A 25,114-nucleotide genomic window follows, 5' to 3' on the forward strand; every position below is an offset into this window, starting at 1 on the left:
GAGAAAGAGAAGGTCAATGAATTGGGTTTGCAATTAAAAATGCTAGAAAAGGAACAAATTAAAAACCCCCAGTCAAACACTAAACTTGAAATTCTAAAAGTAAAAGGTGAGATCAATAAAATTGAAAGTAAAAAAACTATTGAATTGATTAATAAAACTAAGAGTTGGTTCTATGAAAAAACCAACAAAATAGACAAACCCTTAGTAAATCTGATTAAAAAAAGGAAAGAGGAAAATCAAATTGTTAGTCTTAAAAATGAAAAGGGAGAACTCACCACTAACGAAGAGGAAATTAGAGCAATAATTAGGAGTTACTTTGCCCAACTTTATGCCAATAAATTCGACAACTCAAATGAAATAGAAAAATACCTCCAAAAATACAGCTTGCCCAAACTAACAGAGGAAGAAGTAAATATCCTAAACAGTCCCATCTCAGAAAAAGAAATAGAACAAACTATCAATCAACTCCCTAAGAAAAAATCCCCAGGACCAGATGGATTTACATGTGAATTCTACCAAACATTTAAAGAACAATTAACTCCAATGTTATATAAACTATTTGAAAAAATAGGGATTGAAGGAGTCCTACCAAACTCCTTTTATGACACAGATATGGTACTGATACCTAAACCAGGTAGACTGAAAACAGAGAAAGAAAATTATAGACCAATCTCCCTAATGAATATTGATGCTAAAATCTTAAATAAAATATTAGCAAAAAGATTACAGAAAATTGTCACCAGGATAATACACTATGACCAAGTAGGATTTATACCAGGAATGCAGGGCTGGTTCAATATTAGGAAAACTATTAGCATAATTGACTATATCAATAACCAAACAAACAAAAACCACATGATCATCTCAATAGATGCAGAAAAAGCATTTGATAAAATCCAACATCCATTCCTAATAAAAACACTTGAGAGCATAGGAATAAATGGACTTTTCCTTAAAATAGTCAGGAGCATATATTTAAAACCATCAGTAAGCATCATATGCAATGGGGAAAAACTGGAACCTTTCCCAGTAAGATCTGGAGTGAAGCAAGGTTGCCCACTATCACCATTATTATTTAATATCGTATTAGAAACACTAGCCTCGGCAATAAGAGTCGAGAAAGATATAAAGGAATTAGAGTAGGCAATGAGGAAACCAAACTATCACTCTTTGCAGATGATATGATGGTATACCTAGAGAACCCCAGAGATTCTACCAAAAAGCTATTGGAAATAATTCATAATTTTAGCAAAGTAGCTGGCTACAAAATAAATCCCCATAAATCCTCAGCATTTTTATACATCACCAACAAAACCCAACAGCAAGAGATACAAAGAGAAATTCCATTCAGAATAACTGTTGATACCATAAAATATTTGGGAATCTATCTACCAAAGGAAAGTCAGGAATTATATGAGCAAAATTATAAAAAAGTCTCCACACAAATAAAGTCAGACTTAAATAATTGGAAAAATATTAAGTGCTCTTGGATCGGCCGAGCGAACATAATAAAGATGACAATACTCCCTAAACTAATCTATTTATTTAGTGCTATACCAATCAGACTTCCAAGAAAATATTTTATTGATCTAGAAAAAATAACAACAAAATTCATATGGAACAATAAAAAGTCGAGAATCTCAAGGGAATTAATGAAAAAAAAATCAAATGAAGGTGGCCTAGCTGTACCTGATCTAAAATTATATTATAAAGCAGCAGTCACCAAAACCATTTGGTATTGGCTAAGAAATAGATTAGTGGATCAGTGGAAAAGGCTAGGCTCACAAGACAGAATAGTCAATTATAGCAATCTAGTGTTTGACAAACCCAAAGCCCCTAACTTCTGGGAAAAGAATTCATTATTTGATAAAAACTGCTGGGATAATTGGAAATTAGTATGGCAGAAATTAGGCATGGACCCACACTTAACACCATATACTAAGATAAGATCAAAATGGGTCTATGACCTAGGCATAAAGAACGAGACTATAAATAAATTAGAGGAACATAGAATAGTTTATCTCTCAGACTTGTGGAGGAGAAAGAAATTTGTGACCAAAGATGAACTAGAGACCATTACTGATCACAGAATAGAAAATTTCGATTACATCAAATTAAAAAGCTTTTGTACAAATAAAACTAATGCAAACAAGATTAGAAGGGAAGCAACAAACTGGGAAAACATTTTCACAGTTAAAGGTTCTGATAAAGGCCTCATTTCCAAAATATATAGAGAACTGACTCAAATTTATAAGAAATCAAGCCATTCTCCAATTGATAAATGGTCAAAGGATATGAACAGACAATTTTCAGAGGATGAGATTGAAACTATTACCACTCATATGAAAGAGTGTTCCAAATCATTATTGATCAGAGAAATGCAAATTAAGACAACTCTGAGATACCACTACACACCTGTCAGATTGGCTAAGATGACAGGAAAAAATAATGATGAATGTTGGAGGGGATGCGGGAAAACTGGGACACTAATGCATTGTTGGTGGAGTTGTGAACGAATCCAACCATTCTGGAGAGCAATCTGGAATTATGCCCAAAAAATTATCAAATTGTGCATACCCTTTGATCCAGCAGTGTTTCTATTGGGCTTATATCCCAAAGAAATACTAAAGAAGGGAAAGGGACCTGTATGTGCCAAAATGTTTGTAGCAGCCCTGTTTGTAGTGGCTAGAAACTGGAAAATGAATGGATGCCCATCAATTGGAGAATGGCTGGGTAAATTGTGGTATATGAATGTTATGGAATATTATTGTTCTGTAAGAAATGACCAGCAGGATGAATACAGAGAGGACTGGCGAGACTTACATGAACTGATGCTAAGTGAAATGAGCAGAACCAGGAGATCATTATACACTTCGACAACGATATTGTATGAGGACATATTTTGATGGAAGTGGATTTCTTTGACAAAGAGACCTGAGTTTCAATTGATAAATGACGGACAAAAGCAGCTACACCCAAAGAAAGAACACTGGGAAACGAATGTAAACTATCTGCATTTTTGTTTTTCTTCCGGATTATTTATACCTTCTGAATCCAATTCTCCCTACGCAACAAGAGAACTGTTCGGTTCTGCAAACATATATTGTATCTAGGATATACTGCAACATATCCAACATATAAAGGACTGCTTGCCATCTAGGGGAGGGGGTGGAGGGAGGGAGGGGGAAAAAAATCGGAACAGAAACGAGTGTCAATATAATGTAATTATTAAATAAAAAATTAAAAAAAAAAAAAAAAAAAGAAAGTGTACTTTGTGAAGCTAGCATACTTGTGGACTCCAATGAATAAAGGTGTGAACACAAGCCTTATATTAATTAGTTCTACTTAGTACCTTGTTTCAGGTTCTGGCCAAAATCTTCTTGTAAGATTAGATCAACTCTAATTAGTTAGCAGTTAGTAAGGATTCCAACACCGTATAACAAAACAAAAAGGAATAATAATTACATGAAATTGGAAAAAAAAAATTCCATTAAAAAATTAACTCAGCTAGAATGAGAGGAAACATTGCTTGGAAATAAATGTCTACATTAAATATCTCTAATAAAGGTCTGACTGATATCCATGACAAATAAGGAATTAAAGCAAATCTACAAGGGGCGGCACAGTACCATCAGGACCATGAGATCAACTTCTTTAGTTGGATAGTATGATCATTTTCATTATTTCTTAAAGGCATTAAACAGTTTACATGTATGTGCTAAGCCACTGAACCAAGCACTGGGAATACAAAGAAAGGTAAAAGCATTGTTCTTTATCATATTCTAATGTGTACAGTTAAACATATACACACATGCCATATACAGAGTAGAAGAATGGTAATCTCCAAGAGAAGGCACTGAATCTTGAAGGTAGCTAGGATGCAGAGAAGAACAAGAGCATTCCCAGAATGGGGGCCCTACTGCAGAGAGGATAGAATATAAGAGTTTCATACATAGATGGAGAAGAAGGCTCAGGACACAACTTTGGGGCACACTCATGATTAATGAATGTGACCTGGGAGTATTAGTAGCAAAGGGAACTAAGAAGTGATCCAGTAAGTCAAAGAACCAGGAGAAAACAACCTCATAAAAATTTGAAGAGAAGAGAGTATCTAAGAAAAAAGGGTGAACACCTATTCAGAGGCTGCAGAGAAGCATGAAGGATAATGAATGAAAAAAAAAAGCTGTCAGATTTGATGATGTTTTATAGTGGCACACAGGCTTTGCATATATTATCTGTGGTTCTCACTCACTGCATCACTAGCTTCTCTTTTCTGTTATCACTTCTTTTTGATTATCACTTGTTTATAATTCATGAGAATTTATAGTGAAAATGTTAATAATATTGTTTAGTTTCCCCACTAAGAGGCAACAAAAGAGTTTTGGACAAAAATCTCATCACTGTGATGATCATATAACTGAAACTTTAGATGAGTAATCAGCAGTGTTTTATTGGTTTTATTTCATGGATCTCTTCTCAGAATATTTGCTGCCTACATTCACAATTTTTAAATTAAATTTTATTTTTTCAATCCACAAAAATCTTCCTTTTCTTCTTCCTACATCTCTTTCCCCCTCATGTTGTGAAAACATGAAAAAGAAAGCCCCTATTTAAACATGTACTGTTGAGCAAAACAAATGGCCAATGGCCATGTCAAAAAAAAAAAAAATTATAATTAGAACTTTAATTCCATTTGAGTTCATCAGCTCTTTGTACAAGGTGGCTAGAGTAGCATGTTTCATCATGAGTCTTTTAGAGTCATGTTTTGCTATTACATTGTTCAGAATTTCAAAGTGTCTTTACGTTATTGTTATTATATAAATTATTATCCTGTTCACTTTAGTCATTCAATCAGTAGACATTTATTAAGGATCCACTGTGTGTTGGGCATTGTGTTAGGTGCTAGGTATACAAAGAAAGACAAAAGGCAGTTCCTGTTTGCACCGTATCATTTATACAAGCCTTTCAGATTTCTTTGAAACTGTCTCCATCATTTCTTTCAGCACAATAGTATTCCATAACATAAATATTACTTGCTCCAACTGTTCCTCAGTTGATTAACTCTCCCTTATTTTTCAATTTTTTTGCAAAAAGACTTTATTTTTGTTCACATAGATCCTTACCCTTTCTTTTTAGGTACTGGGAGGGATGGACTAGTAGTGAAATCACTGAGATAAAGAGTAATGCATAGTTTAATAGCTGTTTTGGACATAGTTAAAAATTGCTTTCCAGAAAAATATGCTTTTCCATAGTCCAAAAATTGCTGGACCAGAAATTCATCCAGAACAGACCAGCTAGGTCCGTTCATAGTTCAATCAGCAGTGCAGTAACATACCCTGTTTTCCCACATTTCCTCTAGCATTTTTCTTTATCCTCTTTTGTCAACTTTGTCCATATGATGGATAAGAAGTAGATTCCTAGAACTGCTTTGTATTTCTCTCATTATTGGTGATTTGGAACATTTTTCATGCCATATTCTGTCTGAGATACCCTTTTCTTACTCCAGTTATTTGAAAACATGTACCCATTCTTTAAACTAGCTCAAATGCCTTTTATGGTACTATCAGAAATTATTTTTCTTGGAATTCTTCTTCATTCCCCTTCTGTTTTCTACCCTACTTTCTTTTCTCCACTCCCACTTTATTTGGAGTCTGTGGTACCCCAAGGATTCCATGATAAGTTTCAGGGAGTTCTTCAACTTGGATAGGGATAAAAATACATCTTTATGTTCACTAACCTTTAATCTAAATTTAGTATTTCTTCCAGCATTTTAGAAACCTTTGAGGTATCCATAAGCTTTATCAAACTGCCAAATGTGGGTCCAAGACACAAAAAAAGAATTGGAACCCCTGCTCACTGTTAAATTATGATTATTCCTACATATCTTTTATCTTCCTGCTCACAGAGGCATAAGGTTCTTGAGGGCAGTAAGAATGATTTATTTAATCTTAGTAGTTTTTTCCTCAGAGCTCAGAACAAGGCCTTACAGAGAAGACACACTTAATAAGTGTTTGTTGAATTGAACAGAATACCATTTTATTTATTTTTGCAATATAATACAGGAAGCACTAAACACAATGGGAAATACATCACACTGTTACATAAAGAAAACACTGTGGTACAGATGTTGTCAAGCAATAAGGACACATCAAAAGTAAGACTTAAGAGTAAAACTAAGGCTCAGATTTCACATAGTTTCATTTTGATGACACATTATCTTTTTCAAAAACTGTCTGTGAAGAGTTTTTCTTACTAGAGCTAGAAACCAAACATTTCCCATATTGTATGAAAGCTTATTCAATTCAATCAAATATTTGCTGTTATCTGCAGCACTGCTAGGCCCTATGAAAAGTAAAAAGAAGTATAGCACCATTAAGAAGCTCATAATCAAAGACAACAGAAATATAATCAGTTTACTGTATACTGTATACTGATTATAATCAGTATAATGTAAAACATTACATAGAGCACTCTAAATTTAGAGCCAGAAGGAACCTTAGAGAGCTTCTATTCTAGTTCCTTTAAAGGTGAGGAAACTGAGATCCAGACAAATTAAATTATAGGCAGAACTAGGTTTTGAACTAAGAATTACAAAATTTGAGCATCAAACCTTCTGATTTGAAATCTAGTTCTCTTTCCTCTGTATTATGCTACTTCCTAATGTCCAGCATTAAAATGTCCTGTTATTAAAAAAGTAAACATTAATACAAAACATGACAAGTACTAAATGATAAGACAGCTATGGGAGTTGAGAGAAGGGAGAATTATGTTGATGTAACAACATTCTACTTTTATCAAATCTTGTTCTATCCTTCCCTTCTCCCACTGCTGATTCTGAAATTATCTTGTTCTTCTATTATAAAAGTTAATATACGTAGACATATTTTTAAATTTTAATTGTTTTTACTTGAAAATCTTTTTTTTTGCCTTCCAATATTCCCCACTGAAAAAAAATTAAAATGTAATAATAAATATGCATAAACAAGCAAAACAAATTCTTCCTCTGCTGCCATGTACAATGAATATGTTTCATTCTGTACCTTGAGTCTTATCTTTGTTTCAAGAGGTAGATTCTCTGGAATCAGGGTTAGTCATTGTGTTGCTAACAGTTCTTAAGTATTTCCAATTGGGTTGTACATATTTTGTAATGTACAAATTTTTGGTATGTTATCTTCATTAAAATATGAGCTCCTATTGTTTTGCTTTTCTTTGTATATTCAGTTCTTAGTTTAATGTCTGGCAATCACTCAATTAAAAGTCAGCCAAGAAAGATGACAGGAAAAGATAATGAAGGATATTGGAGGTTATGTGGGAAAACTGGGACACTAATACAGTGTTGGTGGCATTGTGAACAGAAACAGATCCAACTATTCTGGAAAGCAATTTGGAATCATGCTCAAAAGGCCATCAAAATGTGCATACCATTTGACCCAGCAGTGTTGATCCACATGTGCAAAAAATGTTTGTGACAGTCCTTTTTGTAGGGGCGAGAAACTGGAAACTGAATATGCCCATCAGCTGGAGAATGGCTGAATAAGTTATGTTGTATTAATGTTATGGAATATTATTGTTCTATAAAAATCAATCAGCAGGATGATTTCAGAGAAACCTGGAGAGACCTACATGAACTGATGCTGAGTGAAATGAGCAGAACCAGGAGATCATTGTACGGGGCAACAAGATTATATGGTGATCAATTCTGATGGCTGTGACTCTTTCTAGCAATGAGATGATTGAGGCCAGTTTCAATGATCTTATGATGAATTGAGCTATCTACACAGAGAGAGGATTATGGGAACTGAGTGTGGATCACAACATAGTATTCTCACTCTTTTTGTTGTGGTTTGCTTGCATTTTATTTTCTTTCTCATATTTTTAAACTTTTTGATCTGATTTGCCATTGTGCTGCAAGATAATTGTATAAATATGTATGCCCATATTGGATTTAACTTATATTTTTACCATGTTTAACATATATTAGATGAAATGCCTTGTGGGGAGGGGGTGGGGGAAAGAGGGAGAAAAATTAGAACAAAAGGTTTTTCAAGGGTCAATGTTGAAAAATTATTCTTGCATATGTTTAGAAAATGAAAAACATAAATTAAAAAAAAAGTCACCCAAGAAGTATTTACGTGCTTGTTGTTATGTTCCCAGCACCATGCTAAGTGCTGCCACTACAAATAAGTAAAATCAAAGTTTTTGCCCTTAAGGAGCTTAAATTCTAACAGGAAATGACATTATATTAAAGAGCTGAAAAGTGGATAGGAAGAATAAGGAAACCCATGAGAGAGCATGATGGAGAAAGTATTTTGGAATTGAATCTGCAGTTTGCCTGAAAAGGGATAAAGACATGATTGGGTTGGGTGTCCTCTTTAAATGGAAGTTTCTGACACAAACCAGCCAGTCAGAAAGTGAAGCCTCAGGGAAAAGAGTACATCCAAGTTGAGAAGTAGTTCCACAGTGAAGAGTTTTCTGTGTAATGGTAGAAGTTAGCTATAGTTGGGCAGAATTCTTCAATGTAAGTTCCGTAGCATGTGGTGGATTTCAAAAAAAAATTTTAGAGCAACTTTGTCTTTGGTGTTTCTTTAAAGGATGAATTTCTGGGGCAGGAATCAAGTCCTAGAAAGAATGGATTATAATGAAAAATACAAGATTCCTTTAGAAAACATGTATTTGATCAAAATTGCAATTTAAAGTATTTTGTTTCATTTGATTCCCTTTTGAATAATTGAAAGTGAAACTTAGCTTTTGGAAATTTTCAAGAAAAAAGATTGACAACTTTTCTAGGAAAATTTGAGTATAATTATATCTAGATATATAAAAGAAAATTTGAATATCATTCTGCCTGAATGATCTTACAAAAATTACTTCCTGACCTTGTGATTTAATGTTTTTATAGAATACCTTAAATTACCATGGAACTAAAAAAGTAACCAAAAATAGAATTTTTAATTTAAGATATGTGCTTTCCCTTTTAAAATTCTGTAGGACTATAAATTTGGTTGGGGAGGGAGGGGAGAGGACTGGAAGCCAGAGTCAGGATATTTGAATAAACAGAAGTAAAGCTGTCAATGAGGTGTCCGGGATAGTCTTATCTTTTGGAATATTTTAGAGCGGTAGTGTCATAAATTCTAGAGGGCAGAAGGAGTTAGGAGTCAGGAAGTCTGATCTCCTCCTCATCTTGAGTCTCACATTGACAATTTATAATCTTAGAGCAAATGGTCCTCAGTCTTAATGGATGAGAGAGGGATTTTACAACTAAAGGGGATTGAGACAAAACAGTTAAGGAAACTAAGGTAGAACAATTTAGGGAAACGGAGGCAGAACCAGTTAGGGAAAATGAGTCAGGACAATTAAAGAGAACTGTGGCACAATATTCCACACTCTCTCTTCTAAATATTCAAATCATTGAATCACCTTCCTCTTGATACCCAGAAGTCTTAGCACCATAATTTTGACCAACTCCACCTGGGAGCGGATGAGGTGGACAAGCTTAGAGAAGATGCAAGGATCTATGGCACAACAGTATCTTCTCTGGGATAATCGCCACACTTGCCTTTATGGATTGTACGTAGTGGGGGGAGGAGGAGGGGCAACTGTTGTTGAGGTTCTTGGAATACCCTTTGGAGCTACACCTTTAAAATTTTCCCTCATGTACTCCTACTGCTGTGTTCCCCTTAATTTTCAGCTAGTTAACACATTTAACTCTTTAAAAAAGGCATTTACTCAAACAGTTGAGTGAAAATAATAGCCACAAAATATTTCCTTTATAAATCCGGGGCATATTCCCACAAATACACACCATATCCATGAGAAAAGTAAGTTTAAATTTAGAGGATAATGTCATTAAAGCAACTCAAGAGCCCTTGGTTCTACAGGGCCAGGAAGGTCTTTCTTTTCATGGAGTCCTTATATATATAGCTGCCTTTACATAATCCATCTCTCCTGGTTTCTAAAGTCTGCTCCTCTGTGTTGTTCAACTCCCAATTGTTAAGAACTGGACACTCTCGAAGCTTTGGTCACCTTTCTTTGTTGCCAAAATTCTGTTCCTTGAAGCTATTTCTAACCTGTATTTCTAGAAATGACTGCCTGTCTATCATTCTCTGTTCCTTTTATTGTAGCTTAAAATCTCTCCACTCAATGAATTCACAATGAACTCACTTGCCATCTTTCTCTGGGCAAGTCTCTGCTGAATCAAAAGGTAGGGAAAAAAGGATTTTTCCAGGAGACTTCTCTTCCACAGAGAGCTCTGGATCCTGTACTGACTGTACTTCTAGGTTTAACTGTTTAAAGCCCCCATGAGTGAGGCTAATATGTTTACTCAGCCACTTTAGTTGTGCCCTTTCATTTATTTCCTCAAAGGACTTGCTTGTACCTCATAAAGGTGTAGTCACAGTTTTACAACTAGTTTAAAACCTTCTTACTGTATTATAACTGAATCATCTATGACTAAGTCTGGTGACAGAGGAAGAAGAAGAGAAGAAAAAAATATGCCCTCTTGCACTACTGTTAATATCACTATTGATTCAAATAACTTTAATTGTGTAGTGGCAATAGAAGCAAATGATCTTTTTGTACTATTCATACTTTATAAAATTTTCTCATTTTTGGCCTCTTGGTATTTTTTGTTGCTTGGCATTCTAATAATACCCTGGTGAAATAGGTGGTACAAGAGAGGAGATAATGGAAAGTGTGCTGAACTTGGATATCACTTTTATTTAACACACACAGTATGTCAGGATTATGCTAGGCACTGGAGCATCAAAAGTAAGAATGAAATAGCTCTTGTAGCCTTGCAAGGAATTTATGTTTTCCTGAAGGAGGAAGACAGAAAATCATATCCCTTGTCATTTGTACTAGTGTTAAGAACATCATAAATGTTTCAAATGGCTTTAATTGTACTATTAATGTAACTTAGAAAGTCACTTCTTACACCTTAGTTTCCACATCTATAAAAATAGGACTCATAAATCCTGTAAAATCTACCATACAAGATTGTTGTGAGGTTCTAATGAAGTAATTTAAAAGTATTTCAAAAATGTCAGCTACTATTATCATGATTATCATCATCACCATCAATTGGCATTTGAAGAAAGAAAAGCAAGATATTTAGATGGATCAGGGTAAAGAACTTGATTAGTCGGGATATCTTTACTCTGCTTGTAGTTGTTGCCTCTATTTTTTCCGTGGTTTATTGTGAAGATAGTGACTTCCTGACTTTTTTTTTTGAGGTTCCACCTTTCCTTGTTCCACCCATCCAGAAATAGTCTGTGCACATTGACTCAGTTGTAGTAAATTATACAGCAAGGGGCTAAAAAAAAATATGAGATTGCAAATTTTTCATTTTGAAAACACAATCTATAGTAGTTCTTCATTAATACTGTCATTTTAATTGTCAAAGTAGCAGGATTCTTCATCTGCCCCAATGGCTCCTTTTTTCCTATCTCTGTTTTGCATTCTGTGAAAAATCGATGCTGGTTGACTAACATAGAAACTAATTTCATGAGTCATGATTGTACAAATTACATCTTTTTTTGTCTGTTCTATTTCTGGTAATTCTTATTGAAATAAATAAAAGATTCCCACTCACCAGTGAGAAAATAAAATTATCCCCAGCATGCAAAAAACAAAACAAAACAACAAAAAAAAAACCCCACCTTTATTTCTAACATGTTTTTCCTTTAGCCTTTGGAGCAGGTTTTATTCCCATTTTATGGATGAGGAACTTCTTATGACTGTCCTCCCTTTCCTCTTCTCCTGTCTTCCCATACTTTGGACTGACTGCTTCGTTTATAGCTAAAGCTAGTACTGATGCTTCCCATTGCTTCAGCTGTTGTTGCTAGTTCTAGTGCTGCTTTGCTTATGTCATGCTTCTTAAAGACTCAGGAAGAGAGTATTGGAAGCACTAAGGAACAGAATCATAATTTTGAAACATCTAGCCTTCTAAAATTTTTAAGATAAAGTTTTGTGATTAAAAAATGCCAAATAGTTATATTTTTGAGTGATGTTCCAGAGTTATAAAAAGATATATTTTAAAGCAGATATATTAGCATTTTCACATTTAAAATATACAAGATGAAGATATTTGCTCCAAATACATTAGAAAGAAAGGAAAGAAAGGAAAAAGTACTTGGAAGAGAAAACAGATCAAACCATTTTTGTTTTTTTGTCTTTAACTGACTTGTATCTCTAATGTTAGATTCTAAACTTTCTGGTTATTTTACATGTTAACTTGGTTATATATTTTTGTTGATGGTTATTATGCTTATATCTTTTTTAAAAAAAATAAAATATTTCTTAATAAAAAATCAAGGACTAGTCAAATCCGGGGCAATTCTTCCTGTAATCTCATATATCCAATTAATCATTATCTTAATTTTTTGCATGCTATTGATAATTTCTAGGCCTCATTAATACAAAAACACAGTTGGCAGTAACAGAGAGATTCTATCCCAGAGACATATTTTTTTTGTTTACAAAGTAGTTCATTTAAAAGTTTTATATTATTATCTCAAAGCTAAAGGTCTATACATGTGAGATAAATTGTTAGAAAGAAACCATAATTTCTTACTATAACTTCATGAAACTTTTAATATTTACATAAATGTCTTTATAGTATCGGTTTAAATTTTATAAATGACAATATCATCTGTTAATTGCTATACAGAAACTTTCTTATCAAAATAATTCCATTTAATTCCATGCAAATTGAATTCCATTTTATTTTTTTATAACAAGGTTAAAAAATCAACTAATACATACTTTACTTATTTGATTAGCAAGTTAAACCTTAATTGCATAGTAGTTATAATAGTCAGTAGACTCTGAACATAGAGTCAGAAAAGACTTCTCTTCTGTTATTCTGGACAAATCACTTAACCTTTCAGTGCCTCACCCATTTCCCTAGAATATATCTACTGAGTTATAGATATACTTTAAGTGGAGGGATTTCCTACAATTGGAATTCCCCACAATAAGGAAATTATGGATCTTTTAAGATATTTATATCATTTACTTTTATACAATATTTCATTGTTGGGTTTTTTTATCTTTTTCTGTTAGGACTCAACTCTTTCTACATTTATTAAACACTTTTTCCCCCTTTAGTTCAGTTGGTCCAGTTCTCAAAATATGTTGGAGAGGATAGTAGCTTAGATTCATCATGTCATAGAATCATTGTCATTGGCAATAGTTGAAGAACCTTTGTTATATGACACTCTGCCTTTGGGGGTTTTCTTTTTTCTATACCCATTACTTTGTATGGGTATTTTGAATTTTGGAAAATTCACGTTACCCTGGGAGAGAGGTTCTTAAAAATTAATTGAACAGAAATTTTTCTTGAAAAAATTTATACTTCATTACCTCCCGTTTGAAGACTTAGAGTAGATCATTGCTTGATTTTCTGTCATTTCACGTGAGTTTTCATCAGGAGCTGACTTATTAGCACTTGAAATCGACACACTGACTTGACGTTTCAGCAATTTCATTACTCTTCTTTTGTAACCTTTACATGCAAAGAAATATATAAAAGGGTCCATGCAACAGTTGAAGTTCATCAGGCATACAGTAAAATGGAGGGAAATCTGAAATATATGTTGTTCTTTACAGTCTGGTTCTTTTTGCAGCTTCTTAATCATATGTTGGACAATTGCAATATGATAAGGTGTGAAACAGACAACAAAAACAATAATTATGAAAACAATTGTGTTGAGAGCCTTTTTGTTTACCCCTGATTTCTCAGTTAGTGGATTTTGTTTGGCAGTTTGGAAAAGTTTACAACAAATTTGAGAATAGCAAATTAGTATGATTACAAGTGGAATAGCATAACCTATTAAACAGGCACCAAGAAGAATCCAGGGAAGATTTTGTATATCTTCAAAGTTTGGATATTCCATGCATGTTATCCTTCCATTTTCTTCCTTTGACATAGAATGTATGAGTAGTGGCAGTGTTTGACCAAATACAAGAATCCAGACAAAAATGCACACACATTTGGCATGTTTGGTTCTTTTCATCTTGTTGTATCGAAGAGGGTGGACCACAGCAAAGAATCTGTCGATGCTCAAACAAGTCATGAAGTTCACACCTGCATAAGCATTAATGTAAAATATAAGGGCAGTTATCCTACAGGAGCTTTCACCAATTCTCCAGTCAAATCCCAAAGCATAGTATACTATCCGGGTTGGCAGAGCAGTAGTAAAAAGTATATCAGAAATGACGAGGTTTGTTGAATAAAGAGTGGTGGAATTGATTTTTTTTCTGTTCTGAAAAATGACAGACAAGGCCAGTAAGTTGCCAAGGAGTCCAACGATGAAGATGATGATATAATGAAGAGGCATTAAAATCTTTGCTATATTTTGGTGTGCATAAAGGTCACAGCGCGATATATTTGTTGGAGAAATAGTAAAAGGTGTTGTGAAGTTGGTTTCCATTTTTGCTGGAATTTAGGTTCTGTGGGGGGGGGGGGAAGTTAAAGCAGATAATTAGTTAAAAGAATCATAAAATATAAAAGTAGAAGTCTGTAAATTTGTCTGACAACTTTTCCTTTTCATCTGAAATTTAGCAATCGCAAAATGAAGATTGGGAGTGTAAACAGAGCTTAAGAGTTATGAAGTTAAAAATTCATGGTGTCACAATCGTAACTTTGTAAAAAGCTGGGGAAGTCCTGGGCAAAAGAATTACATCAATGCATAAATGAAGCCTGTTTTATAGTATAAGAAAAATACTGACTTCTTAGTGTGAAATTCCCCTTCTTCATTCTGAATCACTGTATGATTAAAATAAAATGACCTGTGAAGCCCCCTACATGGCAGGCAAGCATAGAATGGTTTTAAGCTGAATTTCAGTTGGACGTTTTAATACATAGTGCCTATCACTGCCAGGAAATGAAATTAGTCATACATTTAGAAGACTGTGAGGGTTACCACAATGATCTGATTTGTGTCAGAAAAGTGTGAGAAGCAGGCTCAAAGCTTCTTGATAAACTAAAGGTGGTGTTTTTAAGTTCTAAAGGAAAAGGGAAAAACACTAAGAAGCACCAGAAAAGCATGCATTTGAGGAAATGGCAGAGTTGTGAATTCCCTGTAGTAGTTTCTGAAAGGAATCCAGGTATCCATCAGGAGAATCTCTGTATACAAATTTGTTTTCTCAAGGAGACCATTGAATTAGCAGAAAATCTCTGCATTTCCAACAGTGATACTGCTCACTTTACATCTGGCAACTCATAAATGCCACCCCCAAGATCCAGCTACCTTTGTGGATAGTGTAGACACCCATAGTATTTTTATGGTTTTAACACATTCATATCTTTGTTTTTACTTGGGCTACACTCTAAACAAGTTGGGCTGTTTTCTGTCTTTACACAGTTTGGGTTTTTCCACCTCCATGCCTTTGTTATTGTTTACTCTTTTTTGTTTTTATGCCCCCATTACAACCGCCCAGTTTGGACCTGTTAAGAGACCTATCTATCCTTGAAGTGACAGGTGAATGTGCAGCCTCTTCCATGAAGTATGTCCGTAGCCTTCTCTAATCATTAATGATTCTTCTCATATCCACACTTGTGTATTGCTTGATCTGTATGTACCTCTCTGCTGATAGTCCTCAACTTGTATCACTCTCGTCTCCTTATTATTTGACATATTTCTCAGATTGTGAGCTCTTTGAAACCAAGGACTACACCCTGTCTTATTTAACCTTCATGATTTTCCCCAGTACTTAGTAGTAAATGTTTAATGAATGTTTGTTGCAGATAGATATATCTTGTAAGAAAAGTATAATTTTGGAAAAAGGCTACATGCAAACTATATTAAGGAAATGAAAATAGGAAATTGGTGGGGTGGCATGAGGATTCCAGACAAGGGGTGTAGTTTAGGAAAAGGCAATGTGAAAATTTGAACTTCCTTTTATTATAATCTCATTTCTGAGTAAAATGTTGCTTTTCAAAAAATGTAGCCATAGAACCCTTTATAATGTTATCACTTATAAAATATTTCAAAACTCAGTTTCCTGGGAAATGTCATTTAAAAGGAGCATTATAGAGTTAATCTGATAGCTCTCTCTGTGTCTCATAGCATGTTCTCTCTCTCTGTCTCTATCTCTCCCGCATCACACACATACTCTCTCACACTCATTACATGATATCTGTGAAAGTGAAAGTTATAGGAATCAAGGCTAATTATTATCTGTAACTCTAGATAGGGATTGACCTAGAACTCTTATCTAGATTTTGAGTCATTCGTATTTATACTCTATTTTATGGATCTGAACTTTATGGATCTAATTTATTCTCAAGTATTCAGAATTGTATAACTGTTAGGCAATTTATGTATATAGGAGGGTTATATCAAGTAAATTTGAAATCATGGTACCTTGTAATTTTGAAAAGGTAGGGAAAAAAAACTAATAGATTTTCTCAAAATTGTTCTTTCCTGAGAATTTGCAAATGTTGCTCTAGGCATGGTACTTTCTAGCTGAAGAAAAAAAAAATATGCCACTGTGGCCTTTGCATTTTTCTTGTGCTTGTGGGATGCTTTCATAGATGTGAGGCTGTTAAGAGTGATATGGGAAATTGCAGATTTCTTCTGTACCTCAAAACAAATTTCTCCACTGGAGAAATTTAACCAACAAGCTCTGTAGAAACTATCCATAGCTAGTCTAAAATCTTGAACAAAAAGGTGGCAAATGTTATTTCTGCTTCCTTACTAAAGCTTGTTGCTTTTAAATTACTTCTTTCAATGTACTGGTTTGAGAAAAAACATACAACTTTCTCCTCCCAAAAAGCAGCTATAGAATTATTTGCAAGTAAATGTTCTGTGGTTGAGGAACTATGTATGTATATTTATCTATTTGTGCCTTGTAGGCAGTAGAGTTGTTCATATCTCTTCTGATTTTATCGTCTCATTTTTGTATAACCAGACGTGTTGAACTGACAGACTCTTCCTAGCCACACAAAAAGAAAAGAAAAAGACAAAAACTTAGTTGACTAGAATTTAAGACAACTATTTAAGGATTAATGTAATTTATGTCTTAGAAACAGTATTTTTTAGGAACAACTTTTGAGCTTGTATAATTTTGGATCTGTATTACTATATTATTCTGCTTTCTTTATTTCAGCTACTAGATAGAATATATTATTAATTTCATTTTGATACATGCACTTAAAAGTACTAAAATATTCAGAAATTAACTCTGGCCTGCACCAACTATATCATTAATTTCCTAAAAAGGCTAATGCAACTTTCTAAAGTACCTAGTCAGGCCAGCCTTTAGGTAAATTATGAAGTTAGTAGTTTGTTTTAGTGCTGCAATATCTACATTTTATTCAATTTTTTGACTTTAGTGATCTATCCTTTGTCTACCTTTATTTTCTTAATAGGGGCCAATGGGTGGCACAGTGTCACTCTGGAGTTCTACCCTGGACTCAGAAAACTCATCTTCCTGGAGTTTTAGTACTGGGCTCAGCCACTTACTAGCTGTGTGACTTTGGGCAAGTCACTTAACCCTGTTTGCCTCAGTTCCTCATCTGTAAAATGAGCTGAAGAAGGAAATGGCAAACCACTCCAGTATTTCTGCCAAGAAAACCCCAAATGGGGTCACAAAGAGTCAGACATGACTGAAGAACTGCCTAAGCCACAACAAAAATGTTCTTAATGCCCTTGTATTCTTTCTCTCTTTCCACTCTCCAAACATGAGTACTTCTGAGATTATTCATGTCTGTTATGGTTCATATGACTAGTAGCTATAAATATTGCCCTTTCAGTTATGTTTGTTCTTCAGTAGAAATCATAACCATAAATTAAAGGAATTAATCTTGAACAGGCAAATCCAGCTTATGGAGAATGATTTTCTTCCCTTCTCAGGAGGTTTTGAAATGATATAGGTCTGCTACACTGCCTTTGAGGCTGGTCCTGCCCTAGTTATAGCTTACACACTAGGAAAAGCTAGCTTTTTAGGAATCTGAAATATTGTGTGATATAAAGATACTTCAAGGAAGATATATTTGAAAAGACAGAACCACAGAATCAGACTGCTAGACATGAGTTAGATTTGTCTGTTACCAAATAATGATTACTTTTTAAAAATCAAACTTTTTTTGTTTGTGTATAGTCTCAGTTCTTTGACTTATTCTTTGGGACCAAGGCAGGGAAGAGGAAACTAATTCATTCAGAGGAAGGAGAAAAAAATAAGAAATATGAAAAATTAAGTGAAATAGGAGTCCTAGGAAACTTTTTTTTTTCTTAAATTGTGGAACCGATGGGAAGTAGAGAAAATGACAGGAGAGTATGCTGATCACTTTGCTATAACAGGTTTGTCTCACTTCTGTTCCTTGAGCATAATATACCTGTTAGGCAAAAAAGAATCTGTCATCAGGTCCCTCCTCTAATTACCTGGTTTTCTAAGGTCTAATAGTTTGTCAATTATTTCCATAAGCTGTCTTCTGCATTGGCAGTTGAGTGACATCCAGTAGTTCAACACAATTCTATCTATAGATTAAGGAAATTCAACACCACCAAGTTTTCTTATTTGTTTAGTAGAATGAGCCATGGTATTTTGCATTTTACTTAACATCTTTTGTAAACAAGAAATCTAAAAACCAAATGTGAAATGACTTAGGTGGTGGGCTATCTGCTTTTAATTTACTAGCAAAGTTGGTTTAAAACAAAAACATGGTTCTCTATCCATTAGATTGTATGCATTGTCTTATAAAATACCACTGTTTTTCCCTCTTTCCCCCCAATAGAATACAAACTCCTTGAGGTCAATTTGTACCCCCAGCTTTTAGCACAGTATCCTGACCTGATTAGAATGAAATTCACATACATTAATAATGGTGATCTCAGGTAATTGAATTAAATCAACTTTTCATACTGTTTATGAGACAATTCTTCATTTGTGCTCAGGTTGAGTTTTGACTGATAGTTTTCTCTATTCCTATGGTTCTTAAAAAAAATACAGGGTATGTTTTCAGGAAAAACTTAACAGTCCCGTGAGGGTGTACCTCTCTAAAACTGAAAAGCTTGTAGATGGTTTAGATTTCTGAAGTCCTCTTTAATTGCTTACAGAGGTTTCTTTCCTCTGGCCTGTATGTGTGCAGCAAACATTGAAGTAGCAACATTATCCTTTATTAAGTCCCAGTTGCTTCTTTCTAAAAATAATTCATCCTGTAACCTGCAGTTAGTCACTAATTTGCCTCTGAGATCAATCAGGTATAAAATAAAACAGTAGGAGAAAGATAAGTTTCCTATTGCAAAAACTAGCTTTTCCATTCTTTTGTTCCCTATCACAGTAACTTTTATCTAGTATGTAAGTGAATTTAGTTATGTTTATAATTTGTATTCCATAGGACAGTAGATTTAAAGATTGAAGAGACTGCCTGGGGCAGTGGGGCCAACTCCCTCCCTTTATATATGAGGAGACTGAGACCGAGGGAAATCTTGCAAGTAGTCAGCTGCACAGCAGCCTTTGAGCCCAGCTTGGTTCTCTGAGCTACATTTCTGTCCCAGGGCACTATGACTTTTCATTGAAGAAATGAAAATTTATCAAATGAAAGGATTATCAGGAAAGCTGAGTAGGAAGTGTCTTATATTGATTATCTTGTTAAATACAGAGTTGAATCGGAAAATTTGCATTTCCTAGAATCCCAGACTTAGACCCTAGAGGAGAAATTAATCACCCTGTCTACACCTGAGTCTCTTCTAGAGGCTTCATTACCTCAAGAAAGAAATGCATTCCAGTTCTGAAGGTTCCATTTTCTCTTTATAATAAGCCTCAGTGAATCTCCTTTTAATTTCTACCTATTGGTTCTTGCTTTTTCACCTAGATTTACAGAGGAAAAAGCTACTTATTCCATATTTTATTCTTTTAAATGTATAAAGACAACTCTGCTTTCTGATTCTTCTCTTTTGTATAAAGTTTCCCAGTTCAACCATTTCTCATTTGGCATAGTTTCTAGATTTTTTTGCCATTATGGTCTTCCTCATTTTATCTTATAACAATTTGTCAACATCCCTTTGAGATGTAGTATCTAGAAAAGAACTCAGCAGGACAGATAAGGTCTGATCCGCACAGTTAAATTGGTCTCTTACTTCCCTAGCTCTCTTTCTTCTCTTTTTTACTTACTCTTTTTTCATTTCTTTCTTATAAAGCTGAGGCTAGAGTATGAAAACTGCTGGTCAGTCTTACCATAAAAAACAAATAAAGGAAAGCCTGCTGTGTTATGCTATTAAAGTATATGTAGAAATACAGCCAAATGCCAAGATGGCGCATGCCTTGGGCTCTCATGAAAGTGCTTTAGACCAGGAATCTGAAAACCTGGGTTCAGGTGCTGGCTCTGTCCAATACCCAGTCATTGTTTGACCACAGGTAAGAACTCCACACCTTTCTTTCCTCCTCCAGCAAATGAGCTCATGTTGCTTTCCTCCTAGGGTTGTTGTAAGGAAACCATTCTATAAATTCAAATATTAGCTCTTAATTTCTATTTTAATAATAGCATTTATATAATACTTTATGTATGTTATCTCATTTGATTCTCACAACAACCCTATAAGCAAGGTGCTGTTATTAGAAATTGAGACAAATAGAGATGAAGGGGCTGCCCAGGGTCACATAGCTTTTTTGGTGTTGTTTTGTAAGACATTTAGAGCTAAGTGACTTGCCCAGGGTCACAGAGCTTGTAAGTGTCAAACATCCACGATCAGATTGATCTCAGGGCCTCCTCTATTCCAGGATCAGTGCTCCATCCACTGCAGCATCTAGCTGCCCATCACACAACTTTGTAGTGTCCAAGGCAGGACTTAAAATCCCTTCTTCCTGACTGACTGCACCACCTAGCTGCCTCAGCAATCTATGATTTCAGCAGAATTGTGTCCCCTCTCCATTGGTGCAGATTTCAACTACTTTCTGCTCCAGCATAGATGATGGGATTCACAGGATGTTCGTGTTGGAAGGTGTCTTTGGGTGCACTTAGACCATGCTATCTTCAAAAAAAGAAATTTCCACTGTCTGTATCTGACAAGGGGCTGTCTACCTTTTGCTTAAAGAACCCTCTCTGCTCCCTGAGATAACCTGTTCTGGTTCTGGACAGCTCTGTCAGGAAATTCCTGACATCAAAGCTAAATTGGAATTTCCACCTTTTACTCCCAGTGCTGCCCTCTAGGCTCAAACAGAACAAATTTACTTGCCCTTTCAGGTTTCAGCTGTTTAGATACATCCTCAAATTCTTCAACTGATCACCATGTAACATAAAATCAAGGCCTTTTACTTTCCCAGTTGCTTTCCTTTGGAACTATCCAATTTATCAATGTTTTCTAAACTGTGTCAATCAGAACTAAATCCAATTTTTCAGATGTAGTCTGGTCTGGGCAGAGTTTAGCACCTTGTTCTTAAAAACCATGCCTCCCAATAAAAGTCCAGGACTAAAATGGCCATATCAAACTGCATATTGAGCTTGTGGTCCAGTAAAACCCCCATATTATCTTTAGACATAGAAACCACTATGTAGTCATCTTCTTCCATTTCTACTTATGATGTCAGCTCATTATATATCAGATTTTAATGATTTATAACCAAAACGATTGATTTTTTTTCTGGTGGCCAATTATTATTATCAGATTTATAGACTTATCACATATCCATGGGACGTGATGTGACTTTAGCATGACAGTGACTAATAAGTATAATAAGACAGGGTCAAGTCTAGTAATAATGATTCCTTATTAGTTTTATTACTGTTTATATAATCTTATGATCTAAGATCAGAGTGTTTCAATAAATATTAATAACACTAATTTTTTCTGTTTCTGTTTCTATTAGCTTATTTATAATTTCTCTATTAATAGGCAAAGATACGGTATTAAATGCTTCTCTTGTCCTTATGTAAAAACTAATGTTTAGAAAGATTCTGTGATTTGCCTAAGAATTGTAAGTTATATAGCTAGACATGAATCCAGTTTGCATGGTTTTCAGGTTGAGATTTTCTGTTATCCAATAATGGCTATTTGATATAGATACTTTTTTTCTCCTCTCATCCCATATACTTTCTAAGAAGAGAATTCTTCTTATACATATCTACTTCTTATAAAACAAATACTGCACAGGAGTATAATTGAAGATAATTACTTTCATTGTAATTAATTATATTTTTGCTCCCAAACACTATTATGATTTGAGATCAAGAAGCAGTTTCAGATTTTGATTTATAGTCACTACCTAGCCAGGAAAAGATAAAGAATTAAATAACAAATAGTGATGGAACCATTTTTATAAGCAAATTTAATTTACAAATTTAATATGTAGCTATTTAATAGTAAATATATGATTTTGACAGTCTTTTATAGTCAGAAAAGGGCACATAAAGTTTGATAGGAAAGAAGACATAAGACCACAAGTTGGAATCAAAGATAGAACTCTTCTGGAGATATGTGACCATGCTAGGTTGTTTTAATGGTCCAGAAATCTCCAAGGTGGATAGTTAGTCCTTGAGGCCCTTAGCATGTTCAAGTATAGGTCCTTAATTAGATTTTCTCTTCTGCTTTCAGTATATTTACCTAAAATTTTTGATGAAAGCAACTGAAGCTGATAGGTGATTCCTCTTATAAATTCTTACTATTGGGGTCATTGGGATTTTCTATATGTACCAGTAACAAGTGCTTAAAATGTTTAAATTGAGAATCAACAAGTATTTATAATAAAGCATCTACCATATGTCTATAAATGTTTTTGACTTTGCTAAAGAATGACATTTATCCATTGATAAAAAATATACATTCTAAATAGAGGTATTCTATAAAAATCTCTTTGTAAGTAGATTCTAAAAATCTTGGTCATTCAGTCTTTCCCTTTTTTCTCAATTTGAGGTATTCTTGAATGAAACATAAACCCACATGTACACACTCACATATTCATGCTTACCAGGAGTTATTTTCTTTGGCCTGATACTGGTTTAAAATGTTATTTTAAATCTTAGTCATTTATGTAGATTCTCTTGAAACTTCACTTTATCCTTTAATTTCCCATTAAACCTAATTCAGTTTCTTAGCATTTACTGCAGTTATTTTGTATTGTCTTCTATGCCACATTTTTTTTCTCCTCTATTAGATTATAAATTCCTTGGTTGAGGGCAGGGACAATTTCTTATTTAGAATCTTGTATACAGTGTTTTTAGAATGAACAGAAGAATGAGTGAATTTTTCTGGTTTCTTTTCATTGAATGTGGCTATGTAACATGTAGAGTGATTAGGAGTCAGAATTAATTTGATTAATACAGTAAAAAATTAATAAAAAGATTAAAAAGGAGAAAGAAAAAAATTTAATATATAAAAATGTTTTTACTTCAATAACAACAGAGGAAAACATAAGAGAAAACTCTAAGTTCAATTTTTGTTTTATATTGAACAATAAATACATTTTGAGAATGCTTAAAAGCTTTTTTTTTTTTTTTTTTGCTGAGGCATTTGGGATTAAGTGACTTGCCCAGGGTCACATAGCTAGGTCATATTAAGTATCTGAGACCAGATTTCAACTCATCTGAGACCAGATTTCAACTCAGATACTCCTGATTTCAGGGCTGGTATTCTATCCACTGTGCCACCTAGCTGCCTATGCTTAAAAGTTTTAAGGACTGATTTTAAAAGGCATGGAAAAGAAATTTAAAAGACCTTAGGAGTCTTATGTTTTGGGAAGAAACTCTCTTAACTGCATTCTTAGCAGAAAAAAATCTTGGAGATATCACTGTCTTAAACTCATTATTACTATCTTTGAGGATTGATTTTTGAAAGGCTTTCTTCTTTCAGTAAGGAAGTTCAAAGATTAGTTCTCAGTGCATAAAACACTAATTCATTTCTTTATTGCTTCACCTATTAAATATTGTCATTTTATCAGTTTATACAACTACACAGATGACACAATAATGATTAGTTTAAAGTTTTTTTTTTTAAAGCAAACATTTTTGACATGCTTGTTTGTCTTGTCTATGCTGAGTAGTTAACAGGAAAAGATTATTAGTACTACCTGTTGGTTCCCTGTAGCAAAGGTGTAAATTAATAGTATAACATCTTCATGAAAATATATGTAGCTAGCCAGTAAATTAAACTCTTTCACTTATTTGAGAAACTAAATATTTCAAAAACATTAACTTAAAAAATTCCTACATAATTGATAAAACACAACAATTTTCTACTTACATGTTAGTGATTTTTTTAGGTCCTTTGTGAAGCAGTGATACTTGGCAGAGTGACTGCAGGAAACTAAAGCTTATTGCTCTTGTCATATTTGAAGGAAGAGCATCTACTGATATCCTTTTATGGTGTTCCTTTTTTTTTTCATCATCCTGTTACTGAATATAGTAGCCCTGATGTGCACATGTGCATAATTTTAAATGGGAAGTGAAATGGCTCGTGTCCTGTTGAAGTTTGAATCTGGCAAAAGTCCCTTGGAATTTATGAATTACTGATTTCTTTAGGTGGAACTTTATAAAATTTTTAGTTTGAACCTTTTTTCTTTTTAATTTGGAAGTAATTAAAGAACCTAAAAATGAGGTATAGATTTTTTTATGTCCTTTATCCATATTATATGTGAATATATATTTTTCCCAAGATGCTAGGTGACCTGCTTAGTTACCTGCTATGTGTGAACTCTGTTGAAATTTATGAAGTGAATAAGTAACTAGAAAGAAGATTGTTTGAAGTATGTAGGAGGAGTTTAGATAGGGTTTTTTAAGTATGAGAGTGAAGACTGATAACTCGAAGTCCATGGAGAGAAGATACACTTTAGAAATAAAAGCAGAGAAAGGGATGAGATTTCTAGTTGTAGTATCTCTCTGATTACTGAAGGCATCCTATCAGAGCTTTCTGAGGCATGTGTCTAGCATCACTTTTGCCTCTTGGAGAAATCTACTTTGTTTCCTATTAAGCTAGGAATGGTTAATCTCAATTTCATTTTGACTGTCAATAAGGAAGGCAGATAATATGTTGTTAAAAAGTACTAAATTTTATCTTGTCTCTTTTCTGTTATCTGGCTCCTTCCTGAGGTCACTAAATTGTTTCCATTTGATGAACAGAATTTATTGTATTTTAAAAAGTAAGGCATGCATAATGAGCACAAATGACTTCTATCTCTT

The 25,114-nt window shown here is 34.0% G+C and overlaps 2 protein-coding genes across 3 annotated transcripts in view; one reads left to right on the forward strand and one right to left on the reverse strand.

Moving 5' to 3' along the window:
* The window catches only part of UBAC2 (UBA domain containing 2), a 266,711-nt gene that overhangs the window by 121,686 nt on the left and 119,911 nt on the right, over positions 1-25,114 (forward strand). The window lies entirely within an intron of this gene.
* GPR183 (G protein-coupled receptor 183) lies at positions 6,011-24,253 on the reverse strand. Of its 2 annotated transcripts, XM_051984062.1 has the most exons (3): positions 24,180-24,253; positions 13,363-14,451; positions 6,011-8,619 (listed from the first exon to the last, which is right to left on the reverse strand). In XM_051984062.1, exons 2-3 carry the CDS (start codon positions 14,430-14,432, stop codon positions 8,613-8,615), a joined length of 1,077 nt encoding a protein of 358 aa, XP_051840022.1. In that variant the 5' UTR covers positions 14,433-14,451; positions 24,180-24,253; the 3' UTR covers positions 6,011-8,612. The 2 variants fall into 2 exon arrangements, with proteins under 2 accessions (XP_051840022.1, XP_051840023.1); XM_051984063.1 differs by lacking the exon at positions 6,011-8,619 and having other exon boundaries at positions 12,705-14,451.

This window comes from Antechinus flavipes, chromosome 3 (genome assembly GCF_016432865.1).
Source record: "Antechinus flavipes isolate AdamAnt ecotype Samford, QLD, Australia chromosome 3, AdamAnt_v2, whole genome shotgun sequence".
Classification (NCBI taxonomy): Eukaryota; Metazoa; Chordata; class Mammalia; order Dasyuromorphia; family Dasyuridae; genus Antechinus; species Antechinus flavipes.

What these genes read in the sequence shown, in the direction of transcription:
- GPR183 (XM_051984062.1), bottom strand. Translation starts at nt 14,432, where the DNA reads ATGGAAACCAACTTCACAACACCTTTTACTATTTCTCCAACAAATATA.